This window comes from Copadichromis virginalis, linkage group LG1 (genome assembly GCF_057382275.1).
Source record: "Copadichromis virginalis isolate Kocher_CV1m ecotype Utaka linkage group LG1, C_Virginalis_male_GT1.1, whole genome shotgun sequence".
NCBI classification, from domain to species: Eukaryota; Metazoa; Chordata; class Actinopteri; order Cichliformes; family Cichlidae; genus Copadichromis; species Copadichromis virginalis.
Genome location: NC_140618.1, coordinates 4,233,994 through 4,252,751, shown reverse-complemented (window position 1 = coordinate 4,252,751; position 18,758 = coordinate 4,233,994). Strand labels below are relative to the sequence as shown.

At 42.5% G+C, this 18,758-nt stretch overlaps 1 protein-coding gene across 1 annotated transcript in view; it reads right to left on the bottom strand.

Annotated features, from left to right (window-relative positions):
• The window catches only part of dpy19l3 (dpy-19 like C-mannosyltransferase 3), an 81,917-nt gene extending 72,846 nt beyond the window's left edge, over positions 1-9,071 (bottom strand). The window contains exons 1-3 of the mRNA XM_085431620.1: positions 8,868-9,071; positions 8,153-8,279; positions 5,933-6,060 (exon numbers count right to left, since the gene is read on the bottom strand). Of these exons, the coding sequence (XP_085287746.1) occupies positions 5,933-6,060; positions 8,153-8,270 (246 nt within the window). The 5' untranslated portion in view covers positions 8,271-8,279; positions 8,868-9,071. The remainder of the gene's footprint in view (positions 1-5,932; positions 6,061-8,152; positions 8,280-8,867) is intronic.
• Between the last annotated feature and the right edge of the window lie 9,687 nt (positions 9,072-18,758).

The window sequence follows — 18,758 nt, the reverse complement described above, 5'->3', positions numbered from 1 at the left end:
TTCTTTGCCATAATCTTTACATTTGGCAGATTTCTTTTAGCAGCAATACCTGCAGCACAGTGAGTGTTTAGTCCACTTCACTTAAATGAAAGCCTTAGTTCCTAATTATCTTTCTGATAGAAGCAAAAATAAATCTACTAATTTTACTGGTATACATTAACATTAAAAGGCCAATCCTGCTGCATAACATGCAGTGCAATAGTGAGAAGACTACATGACTCCATGAATATACGTGTGACAGTACACAGATATACAAAACACAATCAGCAAAGAGACACGTGATGCATAACGCCGTAAGGTCATAGGCTACCATCACTACCTGCAGCCTGAGACAGGTGAGTCTGAGTCTGTCAAACTTTGTCACAACATCTTCCTGATCAGCCTACCGACAGAGGAACAGACTATGGGAGGGACTGAGCGAGGACACTACTAAATTTCATTCCCTGAGACAGATTAAAAAATTTAAACAAATCAAAAAATATATCTGAACAAGTCACCCAACTAAAAAGCTCTGGAGATGAAAATTAAAGCCAAAGCAAAAGTTTTTAGAACAAACAAACAAACAAAAAACAAAAAAAAAACTGCCGTTCCCCTGATGGCCACCTGAGGTTGGCTCCTACAGCGAGTCCATCCTCATGCACTCTCATTTTAAAATATCCAACTTTAGAGGATTGAAAGGTATATCTGCAGCATGGGACCAAAACAGTTTTGGACATAGTTGACAGCTTCCTGTGATTTTCAACTGGACAAGGTAGTTAGGGGCGTGGCCACATTGATTTATAGCACAGGAAGCTGTAACTGATCAGCGTCGACTAGGCCTCATTCACTAATTCTCGTGATTGAACCAGAACTCTTCACTGTGTTTCAGCTATTGGTATTTTTTAGCATGTTTGCTAATATATTTTTGATGAGATTCTAGTATTTTATTTATCAGTTAATTCATCCTTTAACTAATTTGCCAGTATGTGTGTGTGCACATTCCATCAGTTTAGGAACGTAGCCTGCAACAGCCCTAAACACCATAAACTGATACATCCATCCATATTAGCTGTTCTCATGAGCTCAGTGAATTCCAGGGTGGTGATAGGCCACCTGTGCAACAAGTCCAGGTATGAAATTCCTCGCCACTAAATGCTCCGCAATCAACTGTTAGTGGCCACGAAGGCAATGTAAACTCACAGCGCAGGGTCAGGGGATGCTGAGGCACATAGTGCGCAGAGGTCACCAACTTTCTGCACAGTCAGTCGCTGCAGACCTCCGAACGCCATGTGGCTCAAGAGCAGTGCATAGAGAGCTTCATGGAATGGGTTTCCATGGCCAAACACCTGCATACATCAGCAAGCACAATGCAAAGCATCAGGCGCAGTGGTGCAGAGCTGGGAATGCAGCAAAGGGTGGTCCAACATCACATGAACCCCTATGGAGTAAGAATGGGATGTCACTCAGCCTGATATATACGTGTGAAGGCAGATGAGCGAATCATTTTGGTAATATAGTGTATAAAGTACACCCGCTATCTTCACCGCATGTCTGTGGCAACTTTGTGAGATAGTTTTGCTGAAATAAAACGAGACACAAGCCTGTCTGTCTTCTGCGGTTCTTTGTTAAAGGTAATCACAGCATTTTCTTTCTCTAGAAATATATGCGTCATCGCAGCTCATCTGCCTGACATCCAACTCTTTCACGGCAGTAATAAACTAATCATGCTTCACTTCACCCCTAGCATTAGATGTATAGGAACTATTACTGTAGCTTAAAGTAAGCTACATCTGGGCACCAGTTTAGCTCGCAGGTGACCACATGCCGCAGGGCTAAATGCAGCAGCGCAGGTTCAACTCCAACCCAAGGGCCTTTGCTGTTGCTCTCTCCCCATTTTTTCTATCTAATGTTCAATTTATTACATAATAAAGGCCAAAAATTAACTAATATATGGTGAAGCTTACCATCTCCTCTATCATCTATTGATACTTTGTAGGTGTTACTTTCTCTGAGTGATTGCTGGATAACGTTTTAAGCTATATCTATAATTTTGTCAGATGTCTGTTATAAAATCTGCATCGCTCAGACTGAGTTAGTTGAAAATGGCATTCACACCTGTGTGTCCAGTGTGGACAGATCTGTTAATGCTGGCTGTGAACACTGCCCGAGGGCATTTTTATACAAAAAAGAACACCAGAGATGAAAAGTGTTTATACCAGCGAGTCAAAAGCCAGCAGTCCTATTGAATGGAGATATTTAATATCATACATCATCATAAATACGAGGCCAACAGAATATCATTGATGGTCTCCTCCAAAAAAAGGCCTAAGTTGTTCAAAGTTTGTTGCAGAGACAGTGTGAAGAGCAGAGCTTGAAAGAAAATATCCAGGGTAGGTTTTCACCTCCACACAAGCGAGAGATGATTGTGAATGTTAGGCTGTTGGTTTCAGAAAGTTAGAGAAACTGTTGGACATCAGCAGCAGAGACTGCTTATGCATTTTCATGTTCCCAGACAGTCTCCCTAAAAAACACTGAATGTTTTAATGCTGAGCCACAGCCACGTTTTTAATGTAACCGAGCAGATTCGGTCTGCTCTGTGCGAACATAGACTCAGGCGCAGGCTTTGATTGCATTAACAGAAGGAAACAGTTCACATATGCATGCAGTGTGCGATGATGTCAGCCAGGAGCCCACTTATTTGTGGGAACATTTCAGGGAGATGTTCTCCAGGCCTGTAAAGTGACCTGCATTTATTATGAATGAACACATCTGTCTGCTCCCCTTCACACACACAAACAGAAAAAAAAGTCCGCGCTGGACCGCAAACTGTGTCCACACGGATTCCGATCAATTAACTCAAAGTGCCGCTTTGTGTCCCTGTGACAGAAGCCCACAAATTACCGTGAGCACGGCGGAGCTATACGCGGGCAAGATGCATTTCACATTTTCATGAGAAACAGAATAAGCACCTGGCTGGCCATGCAGGCAACCAACAGAGGAAGTAAACTGATGACGCAGTCTCGTCTGTTCTACACAAAGAGATGAGTCGTCCTGTGATTGGGATAGAGCTTCAGAACCAGACGTGTCTCTGGTGTCAGGTTATGATTCAGTAGTCCCTGTGGGAAGCTCCCACTCTAAAGAGATTTACAGAAAACCAAACGGTGCTTTATCTTCAGCCTTCTCTTAATAACTTCCACATGCACATAACAGTCGGCTTTCATGCAAACCAACCTGCAACTTTAGTCAAAGGAAGGCAATAAATTCATGAACCAAACATTTATCTCCAATTTGTTTTCATGGGTAAGTATAAAGATATTTCTAACAATGTTTCAAAAGTCCACATTACTCTTTGCATTTTTGTCTTTAATGCTTAGTTGTGAATAAAATGTATTTGGACATTTTTGTAGTTTACAAGTAGCATCATGACAGAGTTGAATGTGGGAACCTTTATTATTGACAGTTTTACACTGAGGGGACTCTGAACACTGAAGTCTGTCAGACACAGACAGCTGGAGGCACCGTGGACAATTACTGGTTTCCATTATACTTCTTTGAAGTCCACCTGAGAGGCACATGTGTACTTGATACAGTGCTTAACAAATTTATTAGACCACCACCCAATGTAAGGTCTGTGCCACAGCTGCCCTAAATTACCAGTACCGGTAACTGGGTCATTCCATCTCAAAACAACACGGGCCTTAAACCTCCAACTGTTATGGTCCAAAGACTGGACATTTATAATGACTGCTTCAAAATGTTGGCTTCATGTATCAAATAATTTGCAAGATTTTTTTTTAATAGGTTTTTGACCCACTTTAAGGTCTTCAACATCTGGCAATGTATCAATATCTCAAAAACTCAAAAAATAAAGCCCCCCTCCTCGAGTTTGGTTCTGTCTGAGGTTTCTTCCTGTTAAAAGGGAGTTTTTCCTTCCCACTTTCACCAAGTAATGCTCTGTTTGAATGTTGTCCCGTATTGAGCCTCTGTATTAAGGTCTTTAACCTTGAGTATAAAGGACCTTGAAGGGACTGCTGTTGTCCCGTCACTGTCCCGAATCTGATAGTGAAATTTAGATCACCTGGACTACAGCGAGCTCGCCCTGTGATTGCTGAATCAATTCATTCTTGAGTCCAGATGCCAGATTTGCAGAGATTTCATCAGCGTGTTCAACATATTTTACCTTCATTTGTTTTTCTCCTCTGCTATGTCAAAAATGTATAATTACACACATAATGGCCTCGTTAATGTCCCCAATTACTGCAATAATAGAATTTCCTACAAGTATCCTGTAGCTAACCACAAGCAGATGCTAACGTTACACCACATTCTACAATGTAGAATACTCTTTTTTCCTATTTGCTATTTTTCAGTAATGAACACTCAAAGGTTACTTAGAAACAATGAGCTTGTTAGAAGAAACAATGTCTCAGATTGTGGTTTTGACTTACATAGCTGCGCATCTGGTAGTTCAACTTTCCATCCCTCCCTGTGATAAACAACTTCAGAGCAATTTTCACGCAAAATATTAACCTGCAGTGTTTTCACTTCATATGTAAAAGTAGATTACAAAACCACAAAACACACCACTCCAAAAAAATATAATGTTCTTGCGTCAGTTGCTGCAGGAAAACAAATGATTCATACTGCATCACTTAATGATGCAAAGACAATTTATGGCAGCAGCATTGATTCACACTTTGCCCCAGTTTTAGTACTAATGCAGACATCTTTTCTGCCATGTCACCCAGTTTGAAATCTGCTATGTAGATCTCAGCCAGAACCAGAGTGCTGCTGACGCTCTAAAGGGGGGCAATTATAAATGACATCACATTTGGCAGAGCACAATGTTCTGTTGCTGTACAACAATGAACAAACCCTGAAAGGCCTGAAACAACCGCGATGATTCAGGATCTCATGTGGTTCACATAACAGCCCTGAAAATTCATCCCATGAAGCGTGTGGAAAAGCAATCATCACGTTTTAGGATGAAGTGTTTATGACGTGTTTGAAGACCATTTTAGGAAGAAAACTGGACGAGGGGATGTCCCTGGCACTGATGTCGAAGCTACGTTAGATAAGCGCAAAGCGCGTGTGGAAATTTTTAGCTTAACGGTCACACCGTGTGACACTTTTCCATCAGTTAATATCCACATCTGTGATGTGGTTAATGAATCGTGCACATGGATGTCAAATCCTCAGATAACTTTGTTAGACAAGTGCCAAATACATCAATCCAGGCAGCTTTTCTGCTTTTTAACAAGAGCTTTATAAAATTTAAACAGCGCCACGCATTTCCAACTTTTCCAGCTCCCACTGACACAAACTCACTGGCAGTACTTTAAGATAAGCTGTCACTAAGACATACAGCCACCGAGAGGCTAATTCTTATTGAGACATCTACAATTCCCTATCTCTAAAAAAGTTCGGACATTGTAGAAAACTTAGATGAAAACATAAAGAGGTGATCTGCAAAGCCTTTAAATTCCCACGCTCGACTTGAATCTGATTCCAGCAGCACATTTCAAAGAAGTAGTGTTTACCACAGGGTTGCATCACCTCTTATTTTTAAAACTCTCGGTAAGTGTCTGGGAACTCAAACCAGAGGCTGAAAGTGAACTTCTTTCCTGCAGTTGCTAATAAACAGTATAAAAGATGGATGTAGTTTCCAGATATGCCAAGCAGCAAGGTCTAAACCCATATTTTCTTTTCAATGACCAGCAGGGGGCGACGATTGTAGCTGCAAAAAACAAATCTATGAGACAGGGTCCCTCAGTCCCCTCCTGCTGGGACCTCAGTAAACATTTCCCTGATTACTTTCTGCATAATGCATAAAACAGGAAGTCTATTCTGTAAATCACAGTCATTCTTTAGAAAGGATTTGCTCTTTCATTAATGGCTTGTTTCTTCTTTCCACTTCCACAGTGTCGGGTCTGTGACCGTAAACAGTCTTTACCTTTATGTTGGAAAACCACAGGTCGTTCTCGTGTAGCGTCGCCACGTAGATGCAGCAAAGCAGGCCAAGACCAACAGAGACAGACCAACCAACTGAAGTCCAGATTATAGCTCCCCATGACCAATCACCTGCAAGAACATTAGCATGTTAGTTTTCACTGTAGGGTAAAATTTAACGTGAAACAGTAACACTTTTCTTTTTTTACTGATGGCTGGATTTCATTTAGCTGCTTCGGCTTCAGGGTCATGTTGCTGTGCATGTTGGCAGATTCAGCTGCGTACAACATTCTCAGAGAGTGTACACCTGCTCCAGACACTTCACCGGGAAAGGCGAGAGGTTCAGTATTCTAAAATATGTCGAAAACAGCACACATTTTCAGACAGTCTCTTCTAAAAAGGCACTTGTGGCGTTCTAGTCGGACACCCGCGTGTAAAATGACAAAAATGATTCGAGTATGAAAAAAAAGAAGAAGCTTCAGCCCCTTTGCCACCTCTGCACAGCTGGCCACCCACTGTGTGAAGTGGGTGTGAATGCTAGATTGTTGGTTTCAGAGTTATAGAAACAGCTCTCTCTAATGTGACTCCAGAAAGGTGTGCAGGGAGTTGTTTCCTGTTTGACCCTCCAACATGCACTTCATAACTGCAGCTTACTGGGAAACTTGACTAGAACAGAGCTACTTTCAGTCTTTTAAAGGTTTTAATAACACCCACTGTGACGAGTGAAAATATGTGCTGTGTGTTCCTCGTGCAGTTTCTGCAGAAACTGACTTTTTGCACAACATTGTAAATGCTTTGAATTGTCATAAAAGTGCACATCGTGATGCACGTAAGTGCGACACCCGCTAGTTTTCATTCAGTGGACACTTGTGAAATGAAGGTTACAAATATAATATGACACCAGAGTCAATCATTTAAATGTTGAAATGAAGAAAAAAGCTTATCAAGCTTCAGTCTCCTTTAGGGATGAGACACAAGAAAACATGACTGTGCATGCATAAATACAACAAAGGTGTACGATTGTAGGCTTGAACCCGCAGAGTGATTTATGAAGGCGTCAATAAAAATCACACTGAGCAGACCTGCAGTGGGTCAAAGTCGAGGCCAGATATTGACCACCATCTCCCAGGAGATGGCTCTGACCCAAAAAAAACCCTGCAGCAAAGTGCTTGGTTTCCAGCCAGTCTCCGCCCCCTTCTAATCGCCCATCGCCACCTAATCTGCACAGGTACTGGTACTCAATCAAGAACTTGCATTTGAGAACCGGCCCACATGAGAAGCTAACATTTTGGGTGGCTTCAAAGTGTCCTTGAGCAAGACACTGAACGTCAAATTGCCTCCACTGATGTGTGAGTGTGTGTGAGAGGGGTAACAAATAAATCACAATAAAGTCCTGTGTGAATGTGCACTGCAGGCTAAGTGTGAGCAGAAAAGAGTGATCTAACTATCAGCCCAGGCATTCATGTGTTGTTTACGTGCAAATTTGATGGCCGCAGCTGCAAATAATGATTTCAGCGTTTTTCATTTGACACAAAAGCATCGCACACATAACAATGTCTCTTCTTTGAATGCAGAAATGCACAAAAGGTGTAAGATATCAGGCTTTAACCAGCAGAGCAATTTATGAAAACATCAGTAAAGCCACACTGAGAACACCTGTAGCAGGTTAAAGTCAGGGTCAGATCCTGAACACTATCCCTGGAGCTCGAGCTGGCTTTGGCTCAAAAAGCCCGCAGCAGGTGCTTGGTTTTTAGCCAGTCACAACCCGATGTGACTTTCTACCCAGTGCAACACCAGTGCCCAATCTGGAAATACTTCTACTCATTTCCACCACAAAAAAAAGTTTTAAAATGCCTGGATTGCACTGACGCAGTGCCAGCACTGCTGCAAAGCCAGTTCTGCTTTGGTGCCTTGAGAATCAGCTTTAAAGTCAACAGATTTGAGAACCAAACACTACAGGTGGAAATTGGGGATGCTTCATGTGGGAACAAAATAACAGCAGACTGCAAATCAAACCCACTGACAAGTCCTCAACTACTTTGGCAGAGGTAAAAAGCCTGGTACTGCTGCCAAAAAGCTGGCACCAGAACAGCACCAAGAACTTCACCAGTGATCGGCTCAAACCTGCTGAAATGTGTGGTAGAACTGGCACTTGCAGCTTGTTGGTGGGAAACATCTATGTGTGGCTCAAGCCTGAGATGGGAGTGCGGGGTGTCTCACTCACCATGCAGGATCTTCTCCAGATGGTGTTCAGAGCAACAGTTGTGCTGCTGGGACTGAAGCTCTGCAGCAGGAGAGGGCTCCTTCCCCTTGCTGCCCTTCCTCTGACGCAGGGTTGTCATGTTGAAATGCTGCCAGCAGAGCGCACACACAGGGGGAGGGGGTCTGATTATCCACACTGATACACATGTACACACAGGCAAAGAGCAAACATGTGTCCCAACATTACTGCGCTCAGAGCCAAAGCAAACAGGTCTTTCATTCAGTTCACGATGGATGGGTGGGTGGATGGATGGGGGGTGGACAGGCCTGCTTACAGCATTTCCTGGTCACGCTGACGCCAGAATAACGTGCAAATAAATAAAAAAATAAATAAATGAGATCAGCCTATCGACAACAGATTATCAGAGAGCTCTATTCATTCTACCGTTTTTAAACCGGACCAAATGTCGCGCCAAACATAACCGCAGATGCGCTCCAGCAGAGGATCATGAGGGATGTGGGGCGAACAGGGAGCCACATAAGACGGTAAAGTAGATGAGGCGGGTTTGAACCGCCACTGGGAAGCACAGACACGCAACCACAGCCTCGTTATGGTGAATGTGCGTTTCACAACACAGAGGCGCGCTCCCGCGGTGGACGAAGGACTTTGTTTCTGCCTTGACATCAACAAAAGACGAAAACGAGTCGAGCCAACGGAACATTTAGCGAAGCCTCACCCTCCTCCACAGCAGCGGCTGGCAGGATGCTCCGACAGCTCTCTCTCCCCCTCTGTCTTTCTCTACGCCTCTCTACCTCCCTCGCTCTTTCATTTTTCTCTCATTCTTTTTTTCACCTGCTGTTAAAATTCAGCGGTCAGCCTCGTACCGCACGGGGTTTAACGGAGGGGACAGCACCGGAACACGAGAGGACCCGCCTTCAAAATAAAAGCGTGAGGTGAGGGGGGAGGTAGGTGTTTCGGAGATTAACTAAATAATTACAAAACTAAAAAAAAATCTAAAATAAAAAAAAATAAATATGGAATAGGGGCCGCGTAAGTTAGTGAATATTTTTACTAAAGAAAAACAAAAATCACTACAATTATTTGGAGACAGTTTTTACAAACTAAGTGTAAAAGATTTGCAGACAGTCCATACACTCAAAAATGCCATGATGCTCATTTTAATTTAATTTAATTTAATTTAATTTAATTTAATTTAATTTAATTTAATTTAATTACAAGTTTTCGGTGTCATTTGGCTACATAAGTAAAATGAAAAATATCAACTTTAATGCAATTTTTTTTTTTTTCGCCTGTCCCATTTGGTTCTTTAGCCATCAGAATTGTTGTCTGAAGACCAACAAGGATACCCAATGGATTTACTTTGCCAAATGGATCATCGTGGCATTGCCGTATTGGTCCATTTGGTCGATCTTTGTTTTTATTATTTATTATATTTTATTTTCAGATGTTACAGACGGGACAGACATGAGTGAGAGATAGGAAAGGGAGAAAGAAAGAGGAAGGAAAGGAAAAACAGAAGGGGAGAGGGACAGTGAGAAAGGGGGGGAGAAAAAAATAAAAATCTCCTGGATCACCTGTTGAGAGAAGAATAGAAAACAAGCAAAAAAAGACAAAAAAAAAAAAAAACCAAAGCAACATACTAAACACAACACCATCGCATTAATCTAGCTAAGTGTAAACAGCAGTAAATACTAAATATTCAATGTTGTTGTGCAGCACGCAGGACAGATGTGCTTCGAAGTAGCAGCCAAGAAAGGTGTAATTTGGGTCTACGAGCAGTGAACACCCGTGTGCATACCTGTGTGGATCAGCGCGCTTGTATTCCAAAGGTTTCTCCATGTAACGATCTGCTAGGGAGTGTGGGGGGGCCATAGCCCCGTCCTCCAGGGTGTGAAGCAGGTATGGAGGAGATCAAAACTCCAGACATCCAGAGGCCCCCAGAACACAAGAAACCATGGAAGACCAACAGAGGGGCAGCCGCGCCACTGTTCCAGAAAGAGCTGAGGAGAGTCCCAGATGAGGGCTCACTCAGCAGCCGCGGAGCAGAAGCCAGGGGGAGTTGCAGTGACGCACCCGTGAGCTCCGCCGGCCGCCAGCTGTGCCTGAGTGACCGAGGGGCCCCCCGAAGGGGCCCGAGCGAAGGGCCCCCGAAGGGCCCGACCCCACCCCCGAAGGGGCCCGAGCGAGCCCCAGGCTCCAGGCCCCGATAAGCGGCCGCCAAGGAGTGAGCCAGTGTGTACCTGGACGCCCACCCCCAGACACAAGGAACCACCAACGCACCAATGTCTGAGGGAGTCCGCCACCGGCAGGGGAAGTGGTGGTAGGTGGAGATAGGCCTCCAAACCTTGGAGGGCCTGAGATGTCCCCAGAGAGGTGGCGTCTGATACCCAACCTGACATATAGACACAGACATACAGGCACACACAGACACAAACATCCATTCCCACCCTCATGCTCTCATATGCACTCACTCCACACTCAACCAACGTGGAGACAGACATAAAGAGACGCTGTACACACGATCACACTCCCCAAGCGTACTCTACAAACCGGGTCTAGGTACCCTTGCCCCTGGAGGGGGGAACTGCACCCAGACCCAGGTGGTGTTACCCTTTTCCCTGCGGTGGGGAGAGGCAGACCACCCCGACTCCGTAGCAGCAGGGAGGCCCCACACTCCAGACCACAGTCGGACGGCCAACTGCAATGCAATTTTGTTAAATAAAATCCCAGTTAATCCCAAGCACAATTTCCTTAAAAAATTAGCATAAATAATTATTTGATTTTATCAGTTTCATTTTACTCTGAATTATTGCTTCGTGTTCAATAAGAAGGAAAATCACTCATCTTAATGACACCGAGTCTGTAGTTTGTTTGGCTGCCTTAATAATACAATTTCAAAGTTATTGCTGATGTTCTACTGTTTCTTATGAGATAATGATCCTAGGAGCTCAAATGAAGAACGTATTTGAATGAATGAACGCATGAATTCCTTGACTGAATGTTACTGCTGTTTTTTCTGTATTTTGTTCTGTGTTTCTCTAAATTTTCCAGTCTTTTCTTCTCACAAATTCGTGAGATATTTTTGCATTAAATTGGACAGATGACCTCTGGGTCAGTAAATGCTCTCTTCACTATTTGTTACTTGAGTGGTTGTTCAGCCAAAAACAACCTGAACAAAGGAAAATATATCTGAATTATTTTACAATAAGTGTTTGTGTTTTACTGTATTATGCTATTTTACTGTGTTAATGTGAGGAGGTGTGGTGAGCTTTATGTGCATGAGCAGCACAAATCCAGTATTACTAAGGTTTGGATAAAAAGAAACACCTTTCTCTGCCTTTAGGGTGTCATGCAAAAACAAGGTTATAGTCTTTAGCCTGAGTGGCTTCTGCAGGTTGATCTGTAACATCTCCACATAGCAGTAGCCCAATAGTCCAGAGGTTTCCACAGTATTTTGGACTTTGTTGGTTGGATGCTTCTTTTCTCCATCAGCAGAAGCTGGAGAACCTGATGATCTTGTTGTTGTAGTTGGAACCTATATCTACCAAACATTTAGGGTTATGCAAATGATTCTCATCCATGACAGGTGTTGACTGGTTGGCAGACTCTTCTTCATCCTGCTGGAGACTATGACGTTTTCCTGTCATATTGAAGGTTTTCCTTTTCCTTTCTCATGCACTCATGCACAGTTGATACCGCTCTAATTATAGTGATGCTCCCAAATGCGTGCCACATTACCCAACCCGGTGGTTCTGTGGAATTATAATGAAGGCTGCTGCATCTGTTGGTTCTCAGGAGGTATTTGATTTCCTTCCTACCTCTCATATTTGAGAAGCATATTTGCCACCTGGGGATGCCTCCCTAAGGAGGGAGTCACAGGTTCCCCGGAGGGAGAAAAGTGTGAATGTGTGATGGCATTCAGGGCACTCTTCAGACTGAGGATGATAGGATTGAGAGTACCATCATATTTCTCGCACAAAGTCAGATGTGACACTGAACAGGCTGGAGTTTCTTTCAGGAAAATGAGAAAAGTTCTGAGAGGAAGACACTTAAAGATCCCTGTTCAAATCGCGCTGAGGCATGTACACTAACCAGTGCTCTGTGTAAGACATTAGAGGAGTCTGAGATATGGGTGTACAGAGAGATACTTTAGATACCTTGTAGAGTCAAAGTTTTGTGTCATATGAGCAAAAAGACAATAATTCTCACTACAATCAAGAGAAGGAGGCTAGAATATTTTGCTTATATGATGCAAAACAACAAATACCGTCTACTGCACGTTATACCCAAAGAGACAACTGATGACAGAAAAATGTCCTGACTCAAGAACTTTCACCAGCGGTTTAGACTAAACACGCTGATATTGTTCAGAAACACTACACATAATAAAGTTCACGGTGATCACAGCGTCGCTGGTTTGCTAACACTTTTTCTAGTTTGACAGAGATTAATGAGAAATCTGTCAGACTCAAGAGGAATGGATTTGAGATTAACATTTAAGGGCAGAAGGTTGAATCTGATGCTGTTTGTGGTTTTTTTAAAAGAACGATCATAGTGACTTAAGTCATACACAACTGTGTGACTGAGACGTTTTCTAAACGGAAACCTTCTGCTTTAAAAGGTCGGTTCAGATGATGCCGTGTCTATCTGCTGCTATCAGGCACATACGTTTTCTTTCAAATGTGTCCGTCATTGACATTTCTGCCCTCACCTCTGTCCACTGGAAGTGAGTGGAATTAGCTAAAGGACTTAAAACTAACTTTTCAAGAGTTCAGCAGCCCGTGTGTTTCCATGACTATGTCCTTCTTTTCAGTTTTCTATGGTTCAAGTGGTCAAAGTGGTCAAACCAGAAGGTTATTGATGTGGTAGCTCATCCAGCTCATGATCCGTCACAGTTCACAGGTTATTAATAAGCTAATATGTTACTATGGTCATGTGTGAAGTACAGAAAGAAACATATACAGTAAGTATTGGTGTTGCTTGCAACAAGCTTGCAAACAGTCATACCTCGGGCAAATGTATCCAATATCACTCAAATCTGACTAAAAAGTACCAGTAAAACAACAAATATGACCTTGACATTGAGCAAAATTGAGTGAGGACACATCACTGTGTGCAGGTTTCATTAAAGTTGGCGGGTTGTAGCTGGAGCCTCACTATTACATAATAAGGCCAACATGGAAATGCCACGAAGTTCAGTTACCTCCACGTATCTTCACTTGAAACTCACTACAGAAAGGAAACACTTCTAATATGAGTGAGTTAAATTGAACTGTTTGCCCCGCTGTGCAGAACAGGCTGTCTAAAAAGTGTGTGCTTCAGTTTCGGTGAGTGAAACTTGAGGATTTTATCTGTTTGTTAGGCCACATTAATTAGTAGGTGCATGTGTCTGTGCATAAGTACAGGTTATGAGTACAGCTCAGTAAAAAAGCTCGAGCGCTCCATTCTGTCATCCAAATATGGCCACTTTTAGCTCCATAAAAACAGCCTCCACATTGAGACTTTAAAATGCAAAGTTCAAAACTGATGGGTGACATCACTGGTGCCAAGGTCCGGACTTTAACTGTTTACATTGTGATGTGTGAGTTATCCTTTAAATGTCGCTTTTTATCTCCTACACAGCCATAAGAACTGGAGGCTCGACACAAAGAAACCAAAACATTCACAGACAGCACTGCCAGGCGCTCCCTGAAGACAGCGGGCAGGTCTAGTGGGAGAGTGCTGAGGGCATTCAGATGGAAAGGAGAGCGTGTTTGTGCATGGGCTAACTTGAAAGACCTGAAGATTATCAAAGAGATTTAGGAAAATAAATTGGCCGGATTCTTATGGGTAAGGAGGATTATTGGAGAAGAAAACAGATTGTTTAATGACCACGCTCTCTGACTCTGGCCCTTTAGCTCCTGGATCATTTCCTTCCGTGGGTACACATACACGAGTCCAAATTTGCCCTTTCCTCCCTCTCTGCTCCTTTCATTTCTCAAAGTCCTGTCATCCAAAGCTAGGGAGTGCGACTGCAGGAAGATGGCCCATTAAAGATAACCCTCGTCTCTCTCCCACTGTGGCCAATCTGACTCTCTTTAGCCAGCTTGGGATTGAAAATCCTCTTCCTTTTTACTCACTGGAACACAAAACAAGGTTCATAGAGCAAGGAAATCTGAGAATGATCCATTAAACAAGTTGAAAAGCAGAGCGGTGCAAGAGTCTTTTCAACTGATTCCACAGTATCTCCGACTACTTGCTCCATCTTCACCCTTGTTTCTTTCTTTGCCTCATTTCAATTTCTTTTTTTTCTTTGCCTTGATCTTAAGGTTTATGTAGAAAACTTGATCCAGTAAAGAAATGAATAGACTGGAAGGGTTTTTTTCCCATGTTTGTATGGTCAGACTTCCATGTTAAAGCCAAAGGGATTACAGAAATAGACTTTTTTCCCTTTAAAGTAGAAGAGGTCGATGTCTGCAATTCTGCAAAGTGATGAGAGACACTAGCAAAGCTCATCACTGCACTGTTGAACCTTGAGGTACTGTATTTCGCAGTGCATCTTGTACAGTATACATAAAAGCGAGCAAGAGTGATTTTGTTTATGGCTGGAATACGGCTCGGTCACACCGAGGTATGCAACCAGCTGCGTACCTCAGCTGACTTCTAAAGTTGTTTTCGAGAACGCTTGCAAAAGCTCTGCTTCAGCTGCTTTTGAATTTTTCTCCCATGTGTCCAACAGATTTAATTAAATGGTAACCTTTTGAACAGACTTGCATAACATTGTAATGAGGTGTCCTCTGGGTTATTTTTAATACATTTTTTAAGCAAAATGCAAAACAAAAACGATGCTCATCTATAATGCTGTGCGAAGAAATGTTCATGAAAAAGACGCACACACACACACCGTAGGAGAAAGTTTAAAAACACGACCCTGTGTGAATGTTGTGCACATCTTTAACGTGTTATTCACACTTTATTAGGTACACCAGTTTGGCTGCACGTTAATGCAAGTGTCTAAACAGCCAATTACATGGCAGCAACATACATTTAGACACTGAGGTGTAGTCTAGACGACCTGCTCAAGTTCAGATGGAGCATCAAGATGGAGAAGAAAGGTGGTTTAAGTGATTTTGAGCATGGCATGGAGACTACAATTCACACAGGGTCACCAAAACTGTACAATAGTAGTTTTAGGAAATCGTTGTCATCCTGCCTTATATCAGTGGGAATTTTATGGCAAACGCTGAGACCCTTAGTACCTAATCAGCATTTTTAAACCCCAAACCCCACCAGAGTGCTGTTGCTGACCATGTCCATCCCTTTATGACCAAAGTGTACCCATTTCTGATGGCCACTTCCAGCAGGATAACACTGGAATGATAACCATATTTTAAACCATTTAAAATTCCCTCAAGCTGTCAGTAGAATGTGAAGAAGCAACTATTATGGCTCAGTGTTCAACACATTCATGTGCTGTGCCGATAAGATAAAACTGGTGAATGAAGGCGGATTTATGCTTCTGCGCTAAATCTGCGCTGTAGGTATGTTTACTGTTAATTATTCTTCTGCTACTATTTTTTCTTAGTGGAAGAGAGCGGCTCTACTTGAAACTCTACAGCACAGATGTCAAACTCCAGGCCTCGAGGGCCGGTGTCCTGCAGGTTTTAGATGTGTCCTTGATCCATCACAGCTGATCTAAATGGCTAAATGACCTCCTCAACATGTCTTGAAGTTCTCCAGAGGCCTGGTAATGAGCTCATCATTTGTTTCAGGAGTGCTGATCCAGGTTGAGATCTAAAACTTGCAGGCCCTCGAGGACTGGAGTTCGACACCCCTGCTCTACAGGCAACTAGATTTTTGCAGCAGAGCAACAGAAACACACCAGCACAGGTTTAAATGCTCTCAGCATTGGCCATTTGAATCGGCTTTGTCATTGGCTGCACGGGAACATCACACAAGTCAAAATTAAGCCACAGGAATAGGCTGTGTCTTTCTGCAATACTGATATGTACCACAAGATGGTGTAGTGAGTCAAGTTAACCTATTTTAACAATAAGAACATTTTCCTATTTACACAGGTAGGCAGGGAAAAGGAAAAGCCTCGAGGAACCAACGATAGAAGGAAAAGAAATCAAAAAACAAAAAAAGAGCAGTAAACACCTAAAAACACCCCTGTGGCCACCCACTGGTAACATGATGCCACCTGGTGGTGAAAGGTTTAAAGTCCGAACATTTGAAAGCCCCCAAAAAAAGAACTTTAACTTTACATGGCTTTAAAATATATGAAACAAAGTTGCCTCCACATTACAACATGTAGGATGGAACAGGTGAGGTTCAAACTCCAAACTTCAAACGGATCATGAAGCGATGGACTCTTGACTACTTGGATGTGCAAGTAAGGGTCCTTTTCACAGACACAACAAAAATCTTTTTTTTTAATTTTATTTCTGCTGTTTTTATTACCAAAAATACAAATTCAAGTTGATGCAATACTGCAGATGATGTCCTATAAAATAAAGAAACGGCATGTTAATACTTTTGAAATTACAAAGTTGAATATGAGCAAAAACATCCACCAGTCACAGCAGGCATCTGATATCTCCTCCTCCTCGGGTTAAACTGTATGCTGGTCGTTTTGCAGCGTTTAGATTAGAACAATCACTTCCCTTACACAGACTGTTAGTAAGTGAGAAGAGATATGACAATCAGTCTTGAAATTTTTTAAACATCATAAATTTTTTTTATTTTACCTTAAAAAAAAGTCAGAATCTGCAGTATGTGCACTCTTAGTAACCAAGAGTGCACATACTGCAGATAAAAGGACCTAAAAAAAAGAACAAAATAATATGGTGGTGTTACCCTGATCATATAGAGCACAGACACATTTGGCTCCACTTTAGTGTCATTAACTCACTTATTATGAACCCAAATCACAGATGGATTAATTACAAGAAAAGTTTAATATTCAACTAACGTTTTGGGAGCGAGGTCAGGATGTTGGGACGCCTTAAACCAAGAGGCACAGAAAAATAAAACAAAGAAGAGTCTCTGCTTTGGAAATATGAACGTGGCACACGCAGACGAATGCTTCTGTGGTGGAAATGTAACTGTAGTCAGGGCGAGATGTTCTCTGTCAGGGATAACCACTCGCTTGCTTTTAATCTTGCAGTGTCTGCTGCCTGTGCTGACACACTTTCGCAATTTGTGACACCAAATGGGATCGACGACTGCCTGACAAAGTCCCACATGACCTACATGCATTACCACCCACAGGGAGTGACCTCAGATACATTTCTCAGCTGTTAGCTTTGCAGCTTTCAGACGCAATTAATAAAGTTGGAGTAAAACAAAAAAAAACTTCAAAAATGTCATCATGTGCAACTTTGCAGCTCTGTTACAAAACTGTCTAGCTGACACCACAGAGCTGTCTAGTGTCTATGGTGTGTCTAGTTATGCTGTTGTTCACTCTGACGACAGATAAAAAGAAAACTTGCTAACAGGCCAGTGATTGAAATCAAGACCGCTATCATCAAAAGAAGATGAGGTTTTCCATCTGGACTAATTTATATTTAGTGGTTTATTAGGCGGACCCCACCACAGAACAGAGCAGACGTCAGTGACAACAGGCAAGAGGCTGATTAAGCCAGACACAGCGTGAAAAGGAGGAAATGAAAGTGAGGTGGGTTGCAAAGCTGCTTGCAGTTGGAGAGGTTTTGGGCAGGCTAAAGAAACTTAAACTTGGCTGCTACTGAGGTCAGCTGATCTGCCAGGTCAAATAGCGCAGTGCACTATCTGCATGTTCCTTGATTAATATTGGCTGAGAAACAAAATTAGCTTTTGTTGCATTTTTAAAAATTGCACTTTCTTTTATAGCGGTATGCGTTAGCAGTAGCAGCTAGCATATTTGTGCTGCTGATAGAATAGGGAAGCTAGTAACAGTTGGCACATGGTTGCATTGATATTGTTTTTTATGGGATGTGAAGGTGATCAGACAAATTCTGAACCCAAAGTATCGACGATCATCAGTTACACTGAAAAAGCTGAGCAGTTAAACCGAGTCAGGCCTGATGTTCACGCCGCTGCTTTTCACGTCTGTTTTCACTTCCTGATCAATCTGTCCGACCAATAGGACGCACTAACAGCTTCTACAGTAATATTGTTTTCTGTCCACAATATGGACATGCGCTGCGCTGCAGGACACCAAAACCATCTGAGAAAATGTCACAGGGAGAGTTTTTCAGATTTGACACTAATGGGAAGAAATAGTAAAAAGTAAGGCGTCATGAGAAAGTAATGGAAGGTGAAGTAATGCAGGCGTGATGACACAAATCAGCTTGACAGAATATTTTTACATGGGCCGTTTTCAAATTCTTACATCTTTGGGATAAAGGATGTTAGGAGTTGGACTCTGTTCTGGATTCTGTTCATAACTTTTATGGACACCACTTGACGCCGCCAAAGATTTTGAAGTTTCCGATTTAGTGACGTAAGACTCAAGTCTTTGCTTTTTACGGCTCCCAATGGGATTTCATACAAAGTGCAGAGAAGGATAGGGCCTTGGAGCCAAGCTGGAAAAAGTGTGAGGCTGGGCAGCAATAGGGTTCAATTATCTTGAAGTCTTGCTCAC